The 16,272-nt window shown below is 49.7% G+C and overlaps 2 protein-coding genes across 7 annotated transcripts; one reads left to right on the top strand and one right to left on the bottom strand.

Annotated features, from left to right (window-relative positions):
* Nucleotides 1-28: 28 nt before the first annotated feature.
* On the bottom strand, nt 29-8,620 carry PMEL (premelanosome protein). Its single transcript, XM_032644582.1, has 11 exons — nt 8,430-8,620; nt 5,375-5,485; nt 5,068-5,214; nt 4,126-4,260; nt 3,588-3,749; nt 2,577-3,335; nt 1,714-1,830; nt 1,392-1,476; nt 1,076-1,281; nt 886-973; nt 29-280 (listed from the first exon to the last, which is right to left on the bottom strand). Exons 1-11 carry the CDS (start codon nt 8,581-8,583, stop codon nt 139-141), a joined length of 2,106 nt encoding a protein of 701 aa, XP_032500473.1. The 5' UTR covers nt 8,584-8,620; the 3' UTR covers nt 29-138.
* Nucleotides 8,621-8,692: 72 nt separating this feature from the next.
* On the top strand, nt 8,693-14,969 carry CDK2 (cyclin dependent kinase 2). 6 transcript variants are annotated; one of them, XM_032644584.1, is made up of 10 exons: nt 8,693-8,828; nt 9,045-9,100; nt 9,477-9,644; nt 10,385-10,462; nt 10,571-10,691; nt 11,382-11,552; nt 12,025-12,126; nt 12,803-12,946; nt 13,250-13,453; nt 13,729-14,969. In XM_032644584.1, exons 3-10 carry the CDS (start codon nt 9,529-9,531, stop codon nt 13,831-13,833), a joined length of 1,041 nt encoding a protein of 346 aa, XP_032500475.1. In that variant the 5' UTR covers nt 8,693-8,828; nt 9,045-9,100; nt 9,477-9,528; the 3' UTR covers nt 13,834-14,969. The 6 variants fall into 6 exon arrangements, with proteins under 6 accessions (XP_032500475.1, XP_032500477.1, XP_032500476.1 ...); XM_032644585.1 differs by lacking the exon at nt 9,045-9,100 and having other exon boundaries at nt 8,726-8,828; XM_032644586.1 differs by lacking the exons at nt 9,045-9,100; nt 9,477-9,644 and having other exon boundaries at nt 8,712-8,828.
* Nucleotides 14,970-16,272: the final 1,303 nt, after the last annotated feature.

Here is a 16,272-nt window from a genome sequence, read left to right as displayed (position 1 = left end):
ATTCTCCCAGAAGTAAGGAAATAACAGCTCCAGGTTCTGAGTCTTTATTTCAGGCAATGGTAGTTTCCAAGGGAAGACTGGAGAAAAGATAGGCATTGCTGTCCACACTGGGTAAATCATGACATCACGTGAGAGTACTCAGACCTGCTGCCCACTGAGGAGGGGGCTGCTCTCACCAATGGGGCAAGAGCGGAAGACCCAGGGCAGACGTAGCCACTGGGTTCTGCCAGGTGGCAGCTGGGGAAGGGGGAGAGCTCGGCCCTGCTTCATACGTCTTCTCCTGATATTGGGAGAAAAGCAGGGATACTGGTTAGTGGTAGTCAATGGCAGCCTGTTTGTGCTTCTCCAACCAAGAGGATAAATCATATCCCGGGTTTCCTTGGCCTTGATCCTGGCTCCTTCCCCTCCTTCTCACCAACAGAGTTCATCCTCTCTTATTTCTGTGGTAACCTCTGTCCATTCCCCTCTCACCCTACAAGCTTCCCTGCTTTGAGGCCCTTGGCACCCCAGACCTAGGGATTTGCCCTTCATGCAGGTGGAGAACCCACTTCACCCAGCTTCTCCACTCTTGATATTATTCATAACAAAAATCATCAAGATCATCATTTATTGCACTCTTGCTTCAGAACCAGGTGCTTTACCCATTGTCTAGAATCCTGACAACAGCCTCACAAGGCAGGTATCAGTTTTCCTACCTTTCAGAGGCTCAGAAAGGTTAAGCTACTTCCCCAAGATCCCACCAGCAAGACTGCAGCCTAGACCTGTTTAACTTCCAAATCTGGGCTCTTTCCTGGACATTATGCTTTCTTGAAGGGGGTGGTGGTTCCACCATGAGCGGTGGTGCTAAGGGATAAGGGGGTGTGAGCGGCATGGTGTGGCTCTCACCTATATACCAGAGATGCGAGCAGCAAAGCCATCAATACCAGCAAGATGCCCAAGAACAGGGGAGCCTGCCCGAAGCCTGCTTCTTGACCTACAGGCAGAATCCCAGACATAGCTATAGTCAGCATCTGCTTCCTGTCACATATCCTCTACCACTCCCCTTCTTCATCCTACCTCTTGTCCAAGTACCTACCAGGCATGACAAGCTGGGTGCTGACCATTGCCAGGCTGTCGGCATCAGCCAAAGACACATTGAGGCAGTAGGTCCCCGAGCCGCCCTTCAGTACCTGGTGCAGAACCAGCTGGCAGTCTGGGCTGGGTGGCACAGGCTGACACAGCCGCTGGGCAGGGGGCTGGCACCCTGGCGATGAGATGTCTATGCAGGCCTCCTTGGGTAGCCTGGGAGAGATGTCAGCTTATGTCAGGGAGTCTGGGAAGGAACAGTAGACACCAGAGAGCAGGGCGGCGGTCAACCCGAGAGTTCTCGGGGCAACCAGTGGGACACTCACCCGCCTTGGCAAGACACAGTCAGCTCAAATGCATCTCCTTCACTGGATGGCACAGCCTGCAGGATCTCAGCACTCTCAATACCCTCTGCAAAGTTGCAAGGTTTTAAGTCTGGGACTCCTCCACCAGTCCTCCCTAAAGGCCCACGGACAGGAAGGTCCTCGGGCTACCTCCCCGATCCCATCCTCATGCCTTCAAATGAAAACCCTGGGATTTGGGTATTCTTGTTCAGGTGAGTAACTCCTTCCAGGGTGTGCTTCCACTGGGCAGCCCTAAGCCGCACACGCCTTCCCTCCACCAGCTCCCAAAGTAGGCAAGACTCACGGACAATGTCCAGGGTGAGGGAAAAGTAGCCATATCGATACAGAACACAATCCAGGGGGACTTGTCGCTTCACCAGGATTAAGGTGGCTGTGTCATCCAGCAGGGGGCTCTGGGAGCCTGGCAGGAGAGGATTGAAGAGGCAAAGTCATGAGACAAATGACACCTGGAAACAGAGGCCAAGCAGGCATTTTTCCAGGTAGAGCCAGAGCTACGGGATCCAGGCTTGGAATCAGGCAAGAGCTGGGAAATCTCATTTTATAGATAAGGAAACTGAGGCCCAGAAGGAGAAATGACTGCCCCAGAGTCACAGTTAGGGGTAGAGCTGGAGTTTTAAAAATCCCAAATGTTTATCACACCCCACACTGTGCCAGGTCCTGGGTTAGACACTTGACGTATGTTAACTCATTATAGTGTCACTATCTTATTCCTGCCTTTTCAGTGTTTCTACCACAATTCCAGGTAAACCTACTTTGGGATGGGAATCCAGAGGTGGGAAATGGTGTTAGAAACTGGGAAAGATTTCTATGCATTTACACTTAATCAGAAAATGAGATATAAGTATCATGTAAATGATCACAGACTGCTCCCTGACCTTCACTTTAGGGAACAGCTCTTTGCAGAGACAGGAGCAACAAGCTCTCTCCCCATGGCCTATGTGAAGACCCTGGTTTCCTGAACTCTGGATCTCTTCCATACCATTAAGAGGGACTTGGGGGGCTCTAAAACCAGTGAAGACTCTGAAGGGACTCCACTGGTAAGCTAAGGATTGGGTAACATCTGGATCCAGAATAAGTCTTTCAGGTCTTTAGAGCTGTGACAAATGCCCCCACCTCAATGAACCTCATTCATTCTGGCCCTCTTACCTGTAATACCTTCTGTAGACAAGAATGGGCTGGCATCTGGACTGTCAGGCTCAGGGGTGGGTACCTCTCCAGCTGTGGTCTCCACCAGCTCTGTAGTTGTTACCTGTGCAACTGTGGTTCCAGAGGGTTCTGCAGTTGACACTTCAGGTGTCGTACCTATGGCCTCTGCAGTTGGCATCTCTGCAGGTGTGGTACTTATGACTTCTGAGGCTAGTACCTGCTCAGCTGTGGTACCTGTGCCCTCTGCAGTTGGCACTTGCACAGCTGTGGTTCCAGAGGGCTCTGCAGTTGGCATCTCTGCAGGTGTGGTACTTATGACTTCTGAGGCTAGTACCTGCTCAGCTGTGGTACCTGTGCCCTCTGCAGTTGGCACTTGCACAGCTGTGGTTCCAGAGGGCTCTGCAGTTGGCACCTGAGCAGGTGTAGTGCCCACGACTTCTGCAGTAGGCACTTGGCCAGCTGTGGTGCCTGGAACTGGGGAGGAGCCACAGGAGGTGAGAGGAATGGCAGCCTGTAGCACCACCTGTGCAGTGACTGGGCCAGACTCTAGGTAAGTGTGAGTGACCACAAGTGCCTGAGAGATCAGGGTCCCAGTACTGTCTCCAAAGTCCCAGGTGTAGGAGAGGTCAGCCCCAGCCAAATAGCCACTGGGGTCGTGGAGCCAGAGGGCAAAGTTCAGAGGTTGCTTTCTCAGGAAGTGATTGTTCGTTCCATCCAAGGCCTGCAGCTGAGACACGCTCACAGAGAAGGGCACCTGGTCTGAGATTGGAGCCAGAAAAGGTGAGAACCAGGTCTGGGCCACAGCTTCTTCCTTCACAGCCACATCCTCTAACCCCAAGCTGCCTGGCCCTTCACTGGCTCCAAGCCCCACATTCCTCTGTCCATGTCTGCCTGGCTCTGCCCCTATAAGGTGCCCCTACACACCATTTCCTCTTTCCCCTTTCCTGCCCAGCCAAGCTTCCCCACCTCCTTCTGCCCTGAGACTGGCCTTGTCCCTTCCTAAGTCCTTACCAGTAATGGTGAAGGCTGAGCGGGAGTGAGCGAGGGATACGTAGCTCTGGGACCCCCGGCGGTGGTAGACAGTCACTTCCATGATGTGTGTGCCCAGCACTGCCTTGCCTGTCCCAATGCTCAGTCCAGACACTGGGCCCCCCAGAACTTGCCAGTATTGGCCTGAGGTTTTTGGAAAAAAGAGTAGAGAAAGGGGTTACTGGTCAAAGGGGACTGGGGAAGGGTTAGAGACAGGGCACCAGAGAAGTAAGGTCAGGAGATATATTGAGAGGATGGTTATTTCAGCGGGTGTTTGGAAGTTTGTATATGAGGGCAGGAAAGGAGTCCTAACGAGGGGTTCCATGGGATGTAATTGGAGAAGGGTTCCCAGAAAGAAGTATAATAGAGTTAGCTAGGTGCTGTGGAAGAAAACAGAGTCATGGGGAGGTGAAGATTAGGGAAACTCACAGAGTTTAGGGGTGGGACCAAAAGAAAAGGGATCAGGTAGAAAGAGATGAATCCAAGTGTGGGTGACAGGCCAGAGAAGGGAGTCTCTCACCCCAGGTCTTCCAGACATAAACAAAGCTTCTTCTCTGAGGTGAAGGGCCAGACGGACAGGCCCTCCCATCGGGGAAGATGCAGGTATCATCAGGTTCTTGGGGATACACTGGCTGTCCTCCCCACACCTGGCTCCCTGAAAGGAAGATACAAAGTCACCCTCAAACCCTGGCATTCCTTATTATACACCAAAACCTTTAACATGGCTCCCAGAGCAGGGCTCTGGGAATACTCCCTAGCTACAAAATATATTCTCCTTGATATAACCCACTGTGGGTGGTAGTGGGGAGAATGGAAACTATAATTAAAGATTCCTTTGTAGGGACTTCTCTGGTGGTCCAGTGGTTAAAAGACTCCACTCTTCCAATGCAGGGGGCATGGGTTCAATCCCTGGTCAGGGAACTAAGATCCTCCATGTTGAGCGGCCAAAAAAAAAAAAAAAAAGATACCTATGTAAGTATATACATAGAGATTGGAGAGAAAGAGATTGGAAATGTATCAAAATGTTTAGAAAGATTTGCTCTGGCTAGTGGGATAAAAGTAAAAATAACAGCACCAGCTAACATCTATTGAGCCTTTACTGTAGGCTAGGGCAGGCATTATGCTAAATTCTTTATATATTATCACATTTTAATCCTTACAACAACCTTTTAAAGTAGTATCATCCCTATTCTACAGATTAAGGGAATGGAAGCACAAAACAATTAAGTGACTTGCCCAGGGTCACATACTGGTAACAGGTTTAAATCCAAGTCTGTCCAACTTCTAAATCCACTGGGTCTTCTGTCCCCCATTTTGGGGACTACAATTTTTTTTTTTCTTTGTGCTTTATCTGTGTTTTCTAATCTAATTACATATATAATTTGTTTAAAAAAAAGAAGAAGAAGGAGAAGGGGCATGAGCTGAGACCTGGGAATGAGGCCTGGAGTGGAGTGGTACCCACCGTTAATGATGGTGTTGTTGGCCCAGATGACCTGCCCATCTGACAGCACCTTTTGGCTTTCAGGGAAGTGCAGGGCAATAGAGAAGGAGGCGTTTGCCCCACGCAGTGTAGGCCCATCATTGCTGACCTTCAGAGATACCTGGCCACCTGGAAAGGGCAGCTGCGTTAGCTGGGACTCCTTGGCTTCCCCTCCCCATATGCCTTTTCCCTTTCTGTCTTCTCAACCGACATTCAACCCAGTTCTTGCTCCTCTCCTCTCCCCACCCCATTCCCATCATACCCTCCCCAGAAATTGCCAAGTTCCTACCTCTCCAGCAGTGAGGCCCCTGGCTTTCTGTCCACTCTGGATATAGCTGCCTGTTCCATGCTTTAGTTCTGAGCTGCCTTGAGACACCAAGCCAGTCCCGGTCTCTGGGTCCTAAAAGGAAGGTATAATGAGGACCCTCAGGTCATCACTCCCTTCTCAGGGGACCACAGTGTCCCATGTCACATCACTCATTCTCACATTCAAAGTGCATTTTAATTTACCCAATACCCACCATGTACCAGGCACTGTGCTAGGTGCAAAGAACTTAAGAAATGAAAAAGAAATGGTCCTAAAGAGATTCAGGTTAAAGTAGATGAAACAGACATACGCATAAATTACTATAATTCAAGGCACTGCTTAATATGAGCCATAATAAACATGCACGATGTACAATAAAATGACAGAATAAACAGATTAATTCCACTCTGGTAGACTGGGAAGGATCCAATGAGGAGTTGGCCTGTGGCATAAAGCATTCTAGGCAGAAGGCCCAGCATGAGCAGATACATGGAGGCATGGAAGCACATGGCATGATAGGGAACCACTAGCAATGTGGTTGAGGTACACTGTGAGAGATGAGGCCAAGAAGATGGGGTGGGGGCTTTGAGTGCCAGGCGAAGGAGTTTGGCCTTTATCTTGTAGGCAAGTCCACCTCAGATGATTTTGTTTTTTGTATTGAGATATAATTCACACACCATAAAATTTACCCTTCAAAACTTTTGGAATATGATCAGATTTGTGTTTTAGAAGGATCACTTCAGCAAGCAGTGAGGAGGATGGACCAGAGGCAGGTAGAACTTGGGAGTGGGGACAAACAAAATTATTATAACTGACCAAGAGAGAGGTCTGAAAGAAAAGGATATGATGGCTCTCCACATGCCTCACCCAGATCCAACAACTATCAACATTTTGCCACATTTGCTTTATCGATCCTTTGTTGTTGGTTTGTTTTTTGGTTAAAGCTTTTAATTTTCTCTTTTACAGTATTCATTTTTAATGCTGTACTTTTCTTTCTTTCTTTTTTTTTTTTTTGCGGTACGCAGGCCTCTCACCCCTGTGGCCTCTCCCGTTGTGGAGCACAGGCTCCGGACGCGCAGGCTCAGCGGCCATGGCTCACGGGCCCAGCCGCACTGCAGCATGTGGGATCTTTCCGGACCGGGGCACGAACCCGTGTCCCGTGCATCGGCAAGCAGACTCTCAACCACTGCGCCACCAGGGAAGCCCTCTTTCTTTCCCTTTCTTTCTTTCTTTCTTTCTTTCTTTCTTTCTTTCTTTCTTTCTTTCTTTCTTTCTTTCTTTCTTTCCTTTCCTTTCCTTCTTTCCTTCCTTTCTTCCTTTCCTTCCTTCCTTCCTTCCTTTATTTTTTTTGGCTGTGTCAGGTCTTAGTTGCAACATGTGGGATCTTTTGTTGCAGCATGCGGACTTCTCTCTAGTTGTGGCATGTGGGTTTTCTCTCTCTAGTTGTGGTGCATGGGCTCCAGGATGCGGGGGCTCCAGAGCGCATGGGCTCTGTAGTTTGTGGTACGCGGACTCTCTCCTTGAGGCGCGCAAGCTCAGTAGTCGTGGTGTGCAGGTTTAGTTCCCTCGCGGCATGTGGGATCTTAATTCCCCGACCAGGGATCTAACCCGTGACCCCTGCATTGGAAGGTGGATTCTTTACCACTGGACCACCAGGGAAGTCCCTGGCTAAAGCATTCACAAGCAAATCCCAGACATAATGTTATTTAAAACCGTACAAATTCAGTATGTATGTGTAAAGAAGAAATATTTTCTTGAATAAACACAATGCTAGTTCACACTAGACAAAATTATTGAAACCAGTCCATACAAAATTTCATGAATATCTAAAAATGTCTTCTTATGATTTTAAAAATCAGGATCCAGGGGCTTCCCTGGTGGCGCAGTGGTTGAGAGTCCGCCTGCCAATGCAGGGGACACGGGTTCGTGCGCCGGTCCGGTAAGATCCCACATGCCGCGGAGCAGCTAGGCCCGTGAGCCATGGCCACTGAGCCTGCATGTCCAGAGCCTGTGCTCCGCAACGGGAGAGGCCACAGCAGTGAGAAGCCCGCGTACCACAAAAAAAATAAAAAAATAAAATAAAATAAAAAAATCAGGATCCAAAAAGTAAGCACAATATTTTAAGAGCCTCAGGTGGACACGTATGAACATAATGTTTCCAGAGTACAATACGGAGCGTAGTAAAAGAAAAAGACTTGAAACTGCACCATGAATGAGGGAAGTCAGATCAAGGAGAACTTCCTAGAAGTCTGTGAGACCAGGGATCTAGAGAAAGGGGGGCACTGGAATACGATGCAGATATTTCAGCACAGCAGAGACTATCCTCATTCCATTTCTAATATGTACCAGAAACCTGGTTGATTCTGCTGGGGGAGGATCTGGAATCATCCCACTGAGCATCCCACCACGAGAGCGAGAGAATTATAAGATGCCCCATTCTTTCTCCACTCCCAACCCTCCCTCCTCAGAGCAGCACGGGACATTCCAGACCCTCTCACCACCCCCACCCCCCCTTGCTCCTGTCACGAGGCCCCAATCCCCCAGAGCTCTTTCATGTGATGCTCAGCTGAGACCCCTCTGCCTGTCTCTCCCAGCCCCAGAACAAAAGCCTGGGCTGTGTTCGCCTATGCCCATCCCAAAGAGGGGATGTGGTGCCTCTTTACCCTCTATCCAATACATTCTCTTGCTCCTCACTTTAAATACCCTATCCCAAGTGCCTGAGACATTGCCTAAAAGAGTCTCCCACTCATTTTACTCCCTTGGAGCCCCCGCTCCAGCTCACTGCCCAGGGGGTCTCAGAATTAGGGCCACCAAGACCCACTATTCTCTTGCCCTTCCAAGCAAATGGAGTTATTTTCAGGCTGAGTCCCAAATCTTCATGTGGGGAGGGAGCTCAGTTGCCCATGTCCTCACTAAATCAAATGGGTGGGAGATGCCAGAAGCATTGCCTGGTTATCTCCCATTAGGGAGGGGAAAACCAGAGCAAGTGTGCAACCCCAAATTCACACTTGCTCATGTCCACACACCCCACACTCACCTTCTGTGGCCCCCACAGCCAGAAGAGCACCCATCACAGCCACATGGAGAAGGCATTTTCTCAGCACCAGATCCATCCTGTTCTTCTTTCCAGCAACCAAAGGCGCTAGGGCGTAGGACAAGCCCCTATATAAGAAACGGATGCTCATTTGCATAGCCCTTCCTCCTCTCCCTGCAGGGGAGGCCTGGGAGGAGCAGGAGGACCTGAGAAAGGCAGAACTGAGGAGGGATCCTGGTCCCTGGACATCCCGCTACTCAGTGACAGTTTCTGGTTTCACAGGGTCACGCTCATCTTAAAGCACTCCATCCCCCCGTGGAAAGAACTGACTGAAGGGCAGCTGCAAAACAAAACACGTACCGGACACACACGATTCATCATGGGAGAGTGGATCAATTTATTGTGAGTCAAACCAGGAACCTCTCAAAAAGACTGTAGAAGTAGTGACCCTGTATCCAAAATCAAAGAGAGACAGTATCGGGGTAGGCTGAGAGACGGAGGCAACGACTCCTCCGAGGCCCGGGAGACCCTTACAATGAGATTCCCAGCTTCCTGCTTTCAGAGGAGGCTCCCTGGACCAGGTGGCATTCAATCTTAGGTCAATACACATTTTCCTAGGGGTGGTGAAAACGGCGAATTAGAGATCAGGAAACCCCTATAGACTCAGGACACAGGTAGGAAACTCGATCCCAAATCAGATACTTGGAAAAAGGTGTTCAGCCTCCCCACCTATGTTGAAGCTTGTCTTAATGCCCCTCGGAACCAAACTTGCGCGGGTCAGGGTCGTTTACAGAGAGGGACGCAGGGCTGGCCCCTCCCGCTCTGACGTTGACCAATAGGAAGATCTGAGGGCGGAGCCAGGGAAACGCGGGAAGGAGGGGCGGGGCTTCTGGTGGCGGTAGGGAACCGGGTGAAGGCGGTAACATTGTTTCAAGTTGGACAAATTGACAAGAGCGAGAGATACACTGCGTTCCATCCCGACCGGGGGCCACGGTACTGGGCCCTGTTTCCCCTCCTCGGCCCCCGAGAGCTGGGTGCCGCTTTCTGCAGGGTTCCCAGGCCCCCGCTCCAGGGCCGGGCTGACCCGACTCGCTAGCGCTTCATGGAGAACTTCCAAAAAGTGGAAAAGATCGGAGAGGGCACGTACGGAGTTGTGTACAAAGCCAAAAACAAGGTGACGGGAGAAGTGGTGGCGCTTAAAAAAATCCGCCTGGACACGTGAGTGGCCTCTGTACCCGGGACTCCTTACTCGGGAGCTCCTTGAGTGCCCCCTACCCCCACCCCAACCGGCGGTGGCCATCCAGGGACCGGAAGGTAGCAGGGAGGGACTTCTTTTGAAGTGGAGAGGTGGGTTGAAGGACGAGTAGAGGGTTTCCCGGGGGAGACTATAGGGTAGTGTAGAATCCATGGGAAATTTCCTCCCTAAAGGCGGGTGATGCCCCTAAATGTACAGTCAGAAAGACTCAGGAAGAGGAAGGAGGCCTCTGAGATGGGGGTTCCAGGACTCCCTGTGGAGCTGGGTTTTGCAGTAAGCTGTAAAGAGCACCTTTTTGAATGACGAGCCCTCCTCGCTGCCCCAACCCCACCCCCATCTTAGAATTCTCTCCCCCTTTCAAAAGAATGGCAGTTGAACCTCACTGGCCCCTCTAGAGAGGCTGGGTGCTGCTACTCCCGTCCCCCCCTTTTTTTTTTTACCTGTTACCTTCTTCACCTTCACCAGGAGGCTTTGCTAACCTAACCCTGGGCAAAGAAGAAATAATGACCTTAATGTGTCCAAAAGCCAGTCCTGTCCATCCATGAATGAACCCCTGAAGCACCCCTTCTCTTCTCTCACTTTCCTGGGGGATGCTGGGATGGTGTCTCTGTGGGGAGGCAGGGGGTGGGGTAGAATCACTGGGCCGGGAGAAAAGGAATATTTGTAACCACACTCCCATTTCTGCTCTCCCAACTTCTCCAAGTGAGACGGAGGGTGTACCCAGTACTGCCATACGAGAGATCTCTCTGCTAAAGGAGCTTAACCACCCTAATATTGTCAAGTAAGTATGTATCTGGGAGATGCTCTGACAGTAAAGGAGGATGCCTTCTGTTTGTGTTGTCTGGGCATTTCTCTCCCTCACCTCTATCCCTGGACCTCCCTTCCCTAGGCTGCTGGATGTCATTCATACAGAAAACAAACTCTACCTGGTTTTTGAGTTTCTGCACCAGGATCTCAAGAAATTCATGGATGCCTCTGCTCTCACTGGCATTCCTCTTCCCCTCATAAAGGTAATCCTTCTCATCAACTCCTCCCAACATGGGCATGTCTTGGGGGGACTAAAGGCAGGCAATCCAGACTGAGTGTTGATTTGTGATCTTAGCTTCCTTCCCAGCCCTCATCCCCCTACACACACACACACACACACACACACACACACACACAATCAATCACACAATCACACATACCTTTTTTGTGGCTCCTTCACTGCTCATTATACTTATTAACCCTAAGGCTGGGCAGGAGAATCAAAGAAGTTGAAACTCTAGTGAGTCAGCTTAGCAGCTCAGGTGGAAGGTGAGATGAAACTCAGATAAATGGGACTGGAGGGCACTTGGTAGACCCCTCCAAAAAGCCTTTCCACCTGCTTGGTGGGAGAAATAGCCAGTGAGTCTCTATTGTCTGTTTTTCTGGGTTCTTTACTCCCAGAGCTACTTTCCATCTATCAACAAACGTTTATCCAACACACATTTATTGAACACCTTCAATGTGCTGAACACAGGATATGGAAAAGAAATGCAAAACTGAGTAAAACCTGATCCTTATCCTCACTGGGATTACAGTCCAATCAGGGAAATGGCTTGTAAACATGGAATTATTATCTAACTAGTGAAGGCTTTAGTAGAACTATGGAGGCACAGAGGAGACCCTAATGTTCTCATGGTGATGGAAAAACACATTCTTTTCTCTCCCCTTGTCAGAGCTATCTGTTCCAGCTGCTCCAGGGCCTAGCTTTCTGCCATTCTCATCGGGTCCTGCACCGAGACCTCAAACCTCAGAATCTGCTTATCAACGCAGAGGGGGCCATCAAGCTAGCAGACTTTGGACTAGCCAGAGCCTTTGGAGTCCCTGTTCGTACTTACACCCACGAGGTGAGTCCCTCTCTGCATGTCTTCTCTGAACTTCCTGGGAGGTGTTAACAGGGACATTCACAACGTTTTTAGTAACTATCTGGCCAGCAGTTTCTCTCTCACTAGATGCAAAGTATCTCTGACACCCTAAGAGGTCTTAGAGTATACACGGAGTTAATATTTTGATAGATAACGAGCCAGGAGAGCTGGATGGCACACCATTAAAATTATGACCGATTGCCTCAAGTTTTCCAAGAAGGTTGCAAATTGGGGGTTCAGAAAATATGGCCCCCAGAACCATGGACTAGGCTAACTCTGGGCTAAGAAGTTGTACCCAGTTATTTTACTTAGGGGAAATCAGAGGGAAGGGAAGGATGGAGGGAAAGAAGTTGCTTGTTAAGAAGCTGAGTTAGCAGAGTAGTCCTGAGGAAGTGAGATGTGGGAATCTCCATGCCCCATACACCACCCCTCCCCTTCCTACGCTTGTCCTCAGGTGGTGACTCTGTGGTACCGAGCACCTGAAATCCTTCTGGGCTGCAAATACTACTCCACAGCTGTGGACATCTGGAGCCTGGGCTGCATCTTTGCTGAGATGGTACGGAGGCATGCCCGAGTTCTACCCAGCCCCCTCCTCCCCACATTCAAGAACAACAGAACTGTTTCTTGGCCTAGACCCATGGCCCTTCTCTTATCACAGGGTCCTTCCTCTAGAGTAGCACAAAGTGGGTGGTGGGGAAAGGATAGGACTGTCATCCCTGATGTCAACCACAATGTTAGGATATCCTCAAACAGCTTTAGCATGCAGTATACATATCTTATCTCTGAATTGAGCTAAATCATTTCTGCAACTATTCTAGCTTTAGCCTGCATATACTTGGGAAAATGAGTTCCATTTAGTGTCCCCTTCATTTGGCCTGTAGACCTTATTGTAGGGCACCAGGAATGTGGTGAGGCCAACTGTGTTCACCTTACCCACACCTTTTATTTAAACTGCAGACTTACATCACATCCCCCCTCAACCTCTGGCTTTTCAGATTGAAGGATCCCTGAGGCCCAGTCTTATAAGGGAGCTCTCATCCCCTTTAGTACAACAGTGGAGTGAGCTAAGTTTCCAAATCAAATCAGCAGTATGTTTTATGGTCCCTTATCTGGGTTGTAACTGGGGGCATGGAGACCATTAGCCCATATATATAATGTGCATTTATACCCCAGTGCATTACTTTACAATTGCCCATATTCATCTCTCAATTCATCAAAAAATATTTGTTAAGCACCTAGTGTGTACCCAGCACCATGCTAGGTGCTGTGGGGAACACAGAAGAAATGGAAGACACAGTCTCTGCCCGCTGTGCTCCTATCTAGAAGTGGCTGCACCACAAGGAGGGGGGATGACCGCAGTGTCTACCCCACACCCCGTGAGTGGCTTGGGATCCCTTTGCTACATGTCAGTGGCACCCCAGACATTCACCCCCTCCCAGCCCCACCCAGCCTTGGGGATCTGCAAAGCCATGGTTGGGGGAAGGAAGGAGGGGGCGAGGAGACAGATGAAGGGACTTCATTGTCTCAGGCTCTGTTTGACTGACCCCATGAAAGGCCCTGGGGAGGGAGTCATGGGGCCCTGCTGACCTTCCATTGCCTGTGGGAACCTCCATTATCCAGTGGGCAGTTTTGACTGACGTCAATGTGGGTCTTGGCTTTTCCTCTTTCCCCATTTTCAGGTGACCCGGCGGGCCCTATTCCCAGGAGATTCTGAGATTGACCAACTCTTCCGGATCTTTCGGACTCTGGGGACCCCAGATGAGGTGGTTTGGCCAGGAGTTACTTCTATGCCTGATTATAAGCCAAGTTTCCCCAAGTGGGCCAGGCAAGATTTTAGCAAAGTTGTGCCCCCCCTGGATGAAGATGGACGGAGCTTGTTATCGGTGAGAGTGGGGAGTGGGCACCCATTTCCTCTCATTCACTCCCCCAGGGCAGGGTTTTTCCAGGATGAAGGAAGAATGAGGCCCTGGACTCCTGGTCTTAGCATTTCACTAGCCCCTGCTTCCCTCTCGCTGTTGTGCACCCATTAGATACAGGAAGGAGGGAAATGGGAACTCTGCCTTGGGTGAAAGGAATTGTTTCCTGATTTCTCAAAACACCTGCTGCCCATTTACTCCATTATCACATTACTGACGTCAGCATACATCTCTCCCTCCAGCAAATGCTGCACTACGACCCCAACAAGCGGATTTCAGCAAAGGCAGCTTTGGCTCACCCTTTCTTCCAGGATGTGACCAAGCCAGTACCTCACCTTCGACTCTGATGGCTTTCTCAAGCCCCTACTCCCAGTCTCACCCTCTCCTCCAGTGGGGGCATGATGTGGCTTGGCCCAGGGCTCTTAGCTCACTGATCTTGTCTGGCTGCCTTAGCACTCACCTGCCCCTCTTAGCCAGCCAACTCTGGGGAGAGGGGGTGGAGGGGAGAAATAGGTGAAATTGAAAGGAAGCATCAATATTACATGCACTTAATCTGCACCATGCTCTCCCCTTCCTCTTAGTCATTGCTTAGGAGGGCTGGTATTTTTTAAAAAAAAAGTAAAAAGACTGTTTCTCCTTCCTCCACATAGAGTTTGCCATCCCAGTCTCTGAAAGCCCCGCAATTATTATTTTCTGTGTTTCAGGTGACAGAGACCCCAAACCTCCCACAGCCCTGTGTAAGGCCAACTGATAGCAGGGGCACTAAGTTGGAACTTTTGAAAACCAAGCAAAACAAAAACATGGCGAGGGGTCTGTTTTAAAGAATTAGGTTAAAAAAATAGATCCAACCAGTTTATACCCTAGTTTTAGTGCTTCATCTCACCTAACAGTCTGGGAGACTCAAGACTCCCTGTCTCAGACTCCCAGTCTCTGCAGTCCTGGTGGGACTGCAGTAGAAATGATTGCTCCTAGTCTTCTTGCCTGTCCCTCCTACAGGCAAGGGGTGTCTGGGAGGCTCTGGGTCAGGGACTGTGCTTCACCGAGGCCTTATGAGGCAAGTGAAAGATGTTTGAATTTTTCTCTTCTTTTTAAGATTCTTAGTTCCTCAGGTGCTAGGTTCCATCTCCCTCTGAAGGCCAGCCCACAGGAGTGAAAGTTAAGGTTAAGACCTCATTTTGAGAATGCTGACACGTTTTTAGGGCTGTGCCTGAGTGGGGACATTGGGAAAAAAATATTTCTTTAAAAGAAGGATGAACAATTATATTTATATTTCAGGTTATAGCAGTTTTTAAAGTGGGAATCGGTGGGGATTTGTTGCCATGTGCACCTTGGGGTTTGTAACGCGAATGTTCAAAAAAAAAAAAAGCTTTTTTTCTTTTTTATGATTTTGTCTCTCCCACCTTTTGTCCTTGAGTGTTCTTGCTATTAACATTATTTGTAATTTAGTTTGTAATTGATTAAAAAAAAAGTTCCTGGTTTTATAGTTCATGTCTCTCCTCCTTTACTTTTGCATATTTACTGAAAGAATGGTGTGAGAGAATATGAATGTGTGCATGTGATAATAGGTTTCAGACCCCTTTTCTTAATCACTCTATGCAGGGCTACCCACTCCACTCCATTTCGACCTCTGCGATGCAATTGGGATAGTGCCACGGGTGGGTGAAGTGGGAATTATTGCCCCCATTTTACAGCTGAGGAAAGTGAAGCTTATGTATTTCCTACTTCACTTTCCCCTAAACCAGCATCTCCCGCCCCCCCCCCCCCGCCCCACCCAGACACACATATCACATACACATACACACAAGGCTCCAGTTCCAGATTTTCAATGTTAGGGCTCAGGAACAGCAGTATGGTAGGAAGAGGGCTCCAAGGTAATTCGCATTGACGCTGCATTTCCCAGTAAGCTCGTCTTGTTTTTTTTTTACCGTTTTTATTTTGTTTGTTTTTTTTGCGGCACGCGGGCCTCTCACTGCTGTGGCCTCTCCCGTCGCGGAGCACTGGCTCCGGACGCGAAGGCCCAGCGGCCATGGCCCACGGGCGCAGCCGCTCCGCGGCACGCGGGACCCTCCCGGACCGGGGCACGAACCCGCGTCCCCTGCATCGGCAGGCGGACTCTCAACCACTGCGCCACCAGGGAAGCCCTCGTCTTGTTTTCTTTTTGTTCCATATCACAAACAGAAAAGTTTTCTAAAGATACTTATTCACATTTACATGCGATTTAGAATATATCAATCGTCTGTATGAAAAATTATTATAAAGGGGCTAAAGCCTCCCCAAGCTACCACTTCTTGGAGGTGCCATTGTCTCAGCTCACCAAAAAACATCTCAGACTGCCGCGGGCCATCCCCAAAATTCCTGTGCTCTGGGGCCCCACTAAAAGGCGAAAGCACCGACGTGAGGGCTGCTTAAATTCCTAGGCTCCGGGTCCCTAGGAGAGGTATTTCCCTTCACGCCCGCGAATTTGTGATAGAAGGCGGGGCGCCAGAGGCAGGCCCCGCCAAATCCCAGGGGAGGGGCGAAGGTCAGTAGCGGCCTTCCTAAGGCCTCTTTCAACCCCGCCTTGCCTGCCATTCAAGTCCCGAATTTTCTCAGTACTGGTTAAAGTTTCACTTTGACCCGCCCCCATCGCTCACCTGATTAGATGTTTATGAGTTAAAAGGCGGGGTCATGAGGGTGTCGCGAGTCTACTGGTTAGAGTATACGCCTGTCAACAGGGTACCGCCCCCTATCTCGGGGAGCTCGCTCTTTAGTGGCTCCTCACCTCGTCCATCTTCAAAGTTTCCCTC

Source organism: Phocoena sinus, chromosome 10, assembly GCF_008692025.1.
Source record: "Phocoena sinus isolate mPhoSin1 chromosome 10, mPhoSin1.pri, whole genome shotgun sequence".
NCBI classification, from domain to species: Eukaryota; Metazoa; Chordata; class Mammalia; order Artiodactyla; family Phocoenidae; genus Phocoena; species Phocoena sinus.
This window is presented reverse-complemented; position numbering and strand designations above follow the sequence as displayed.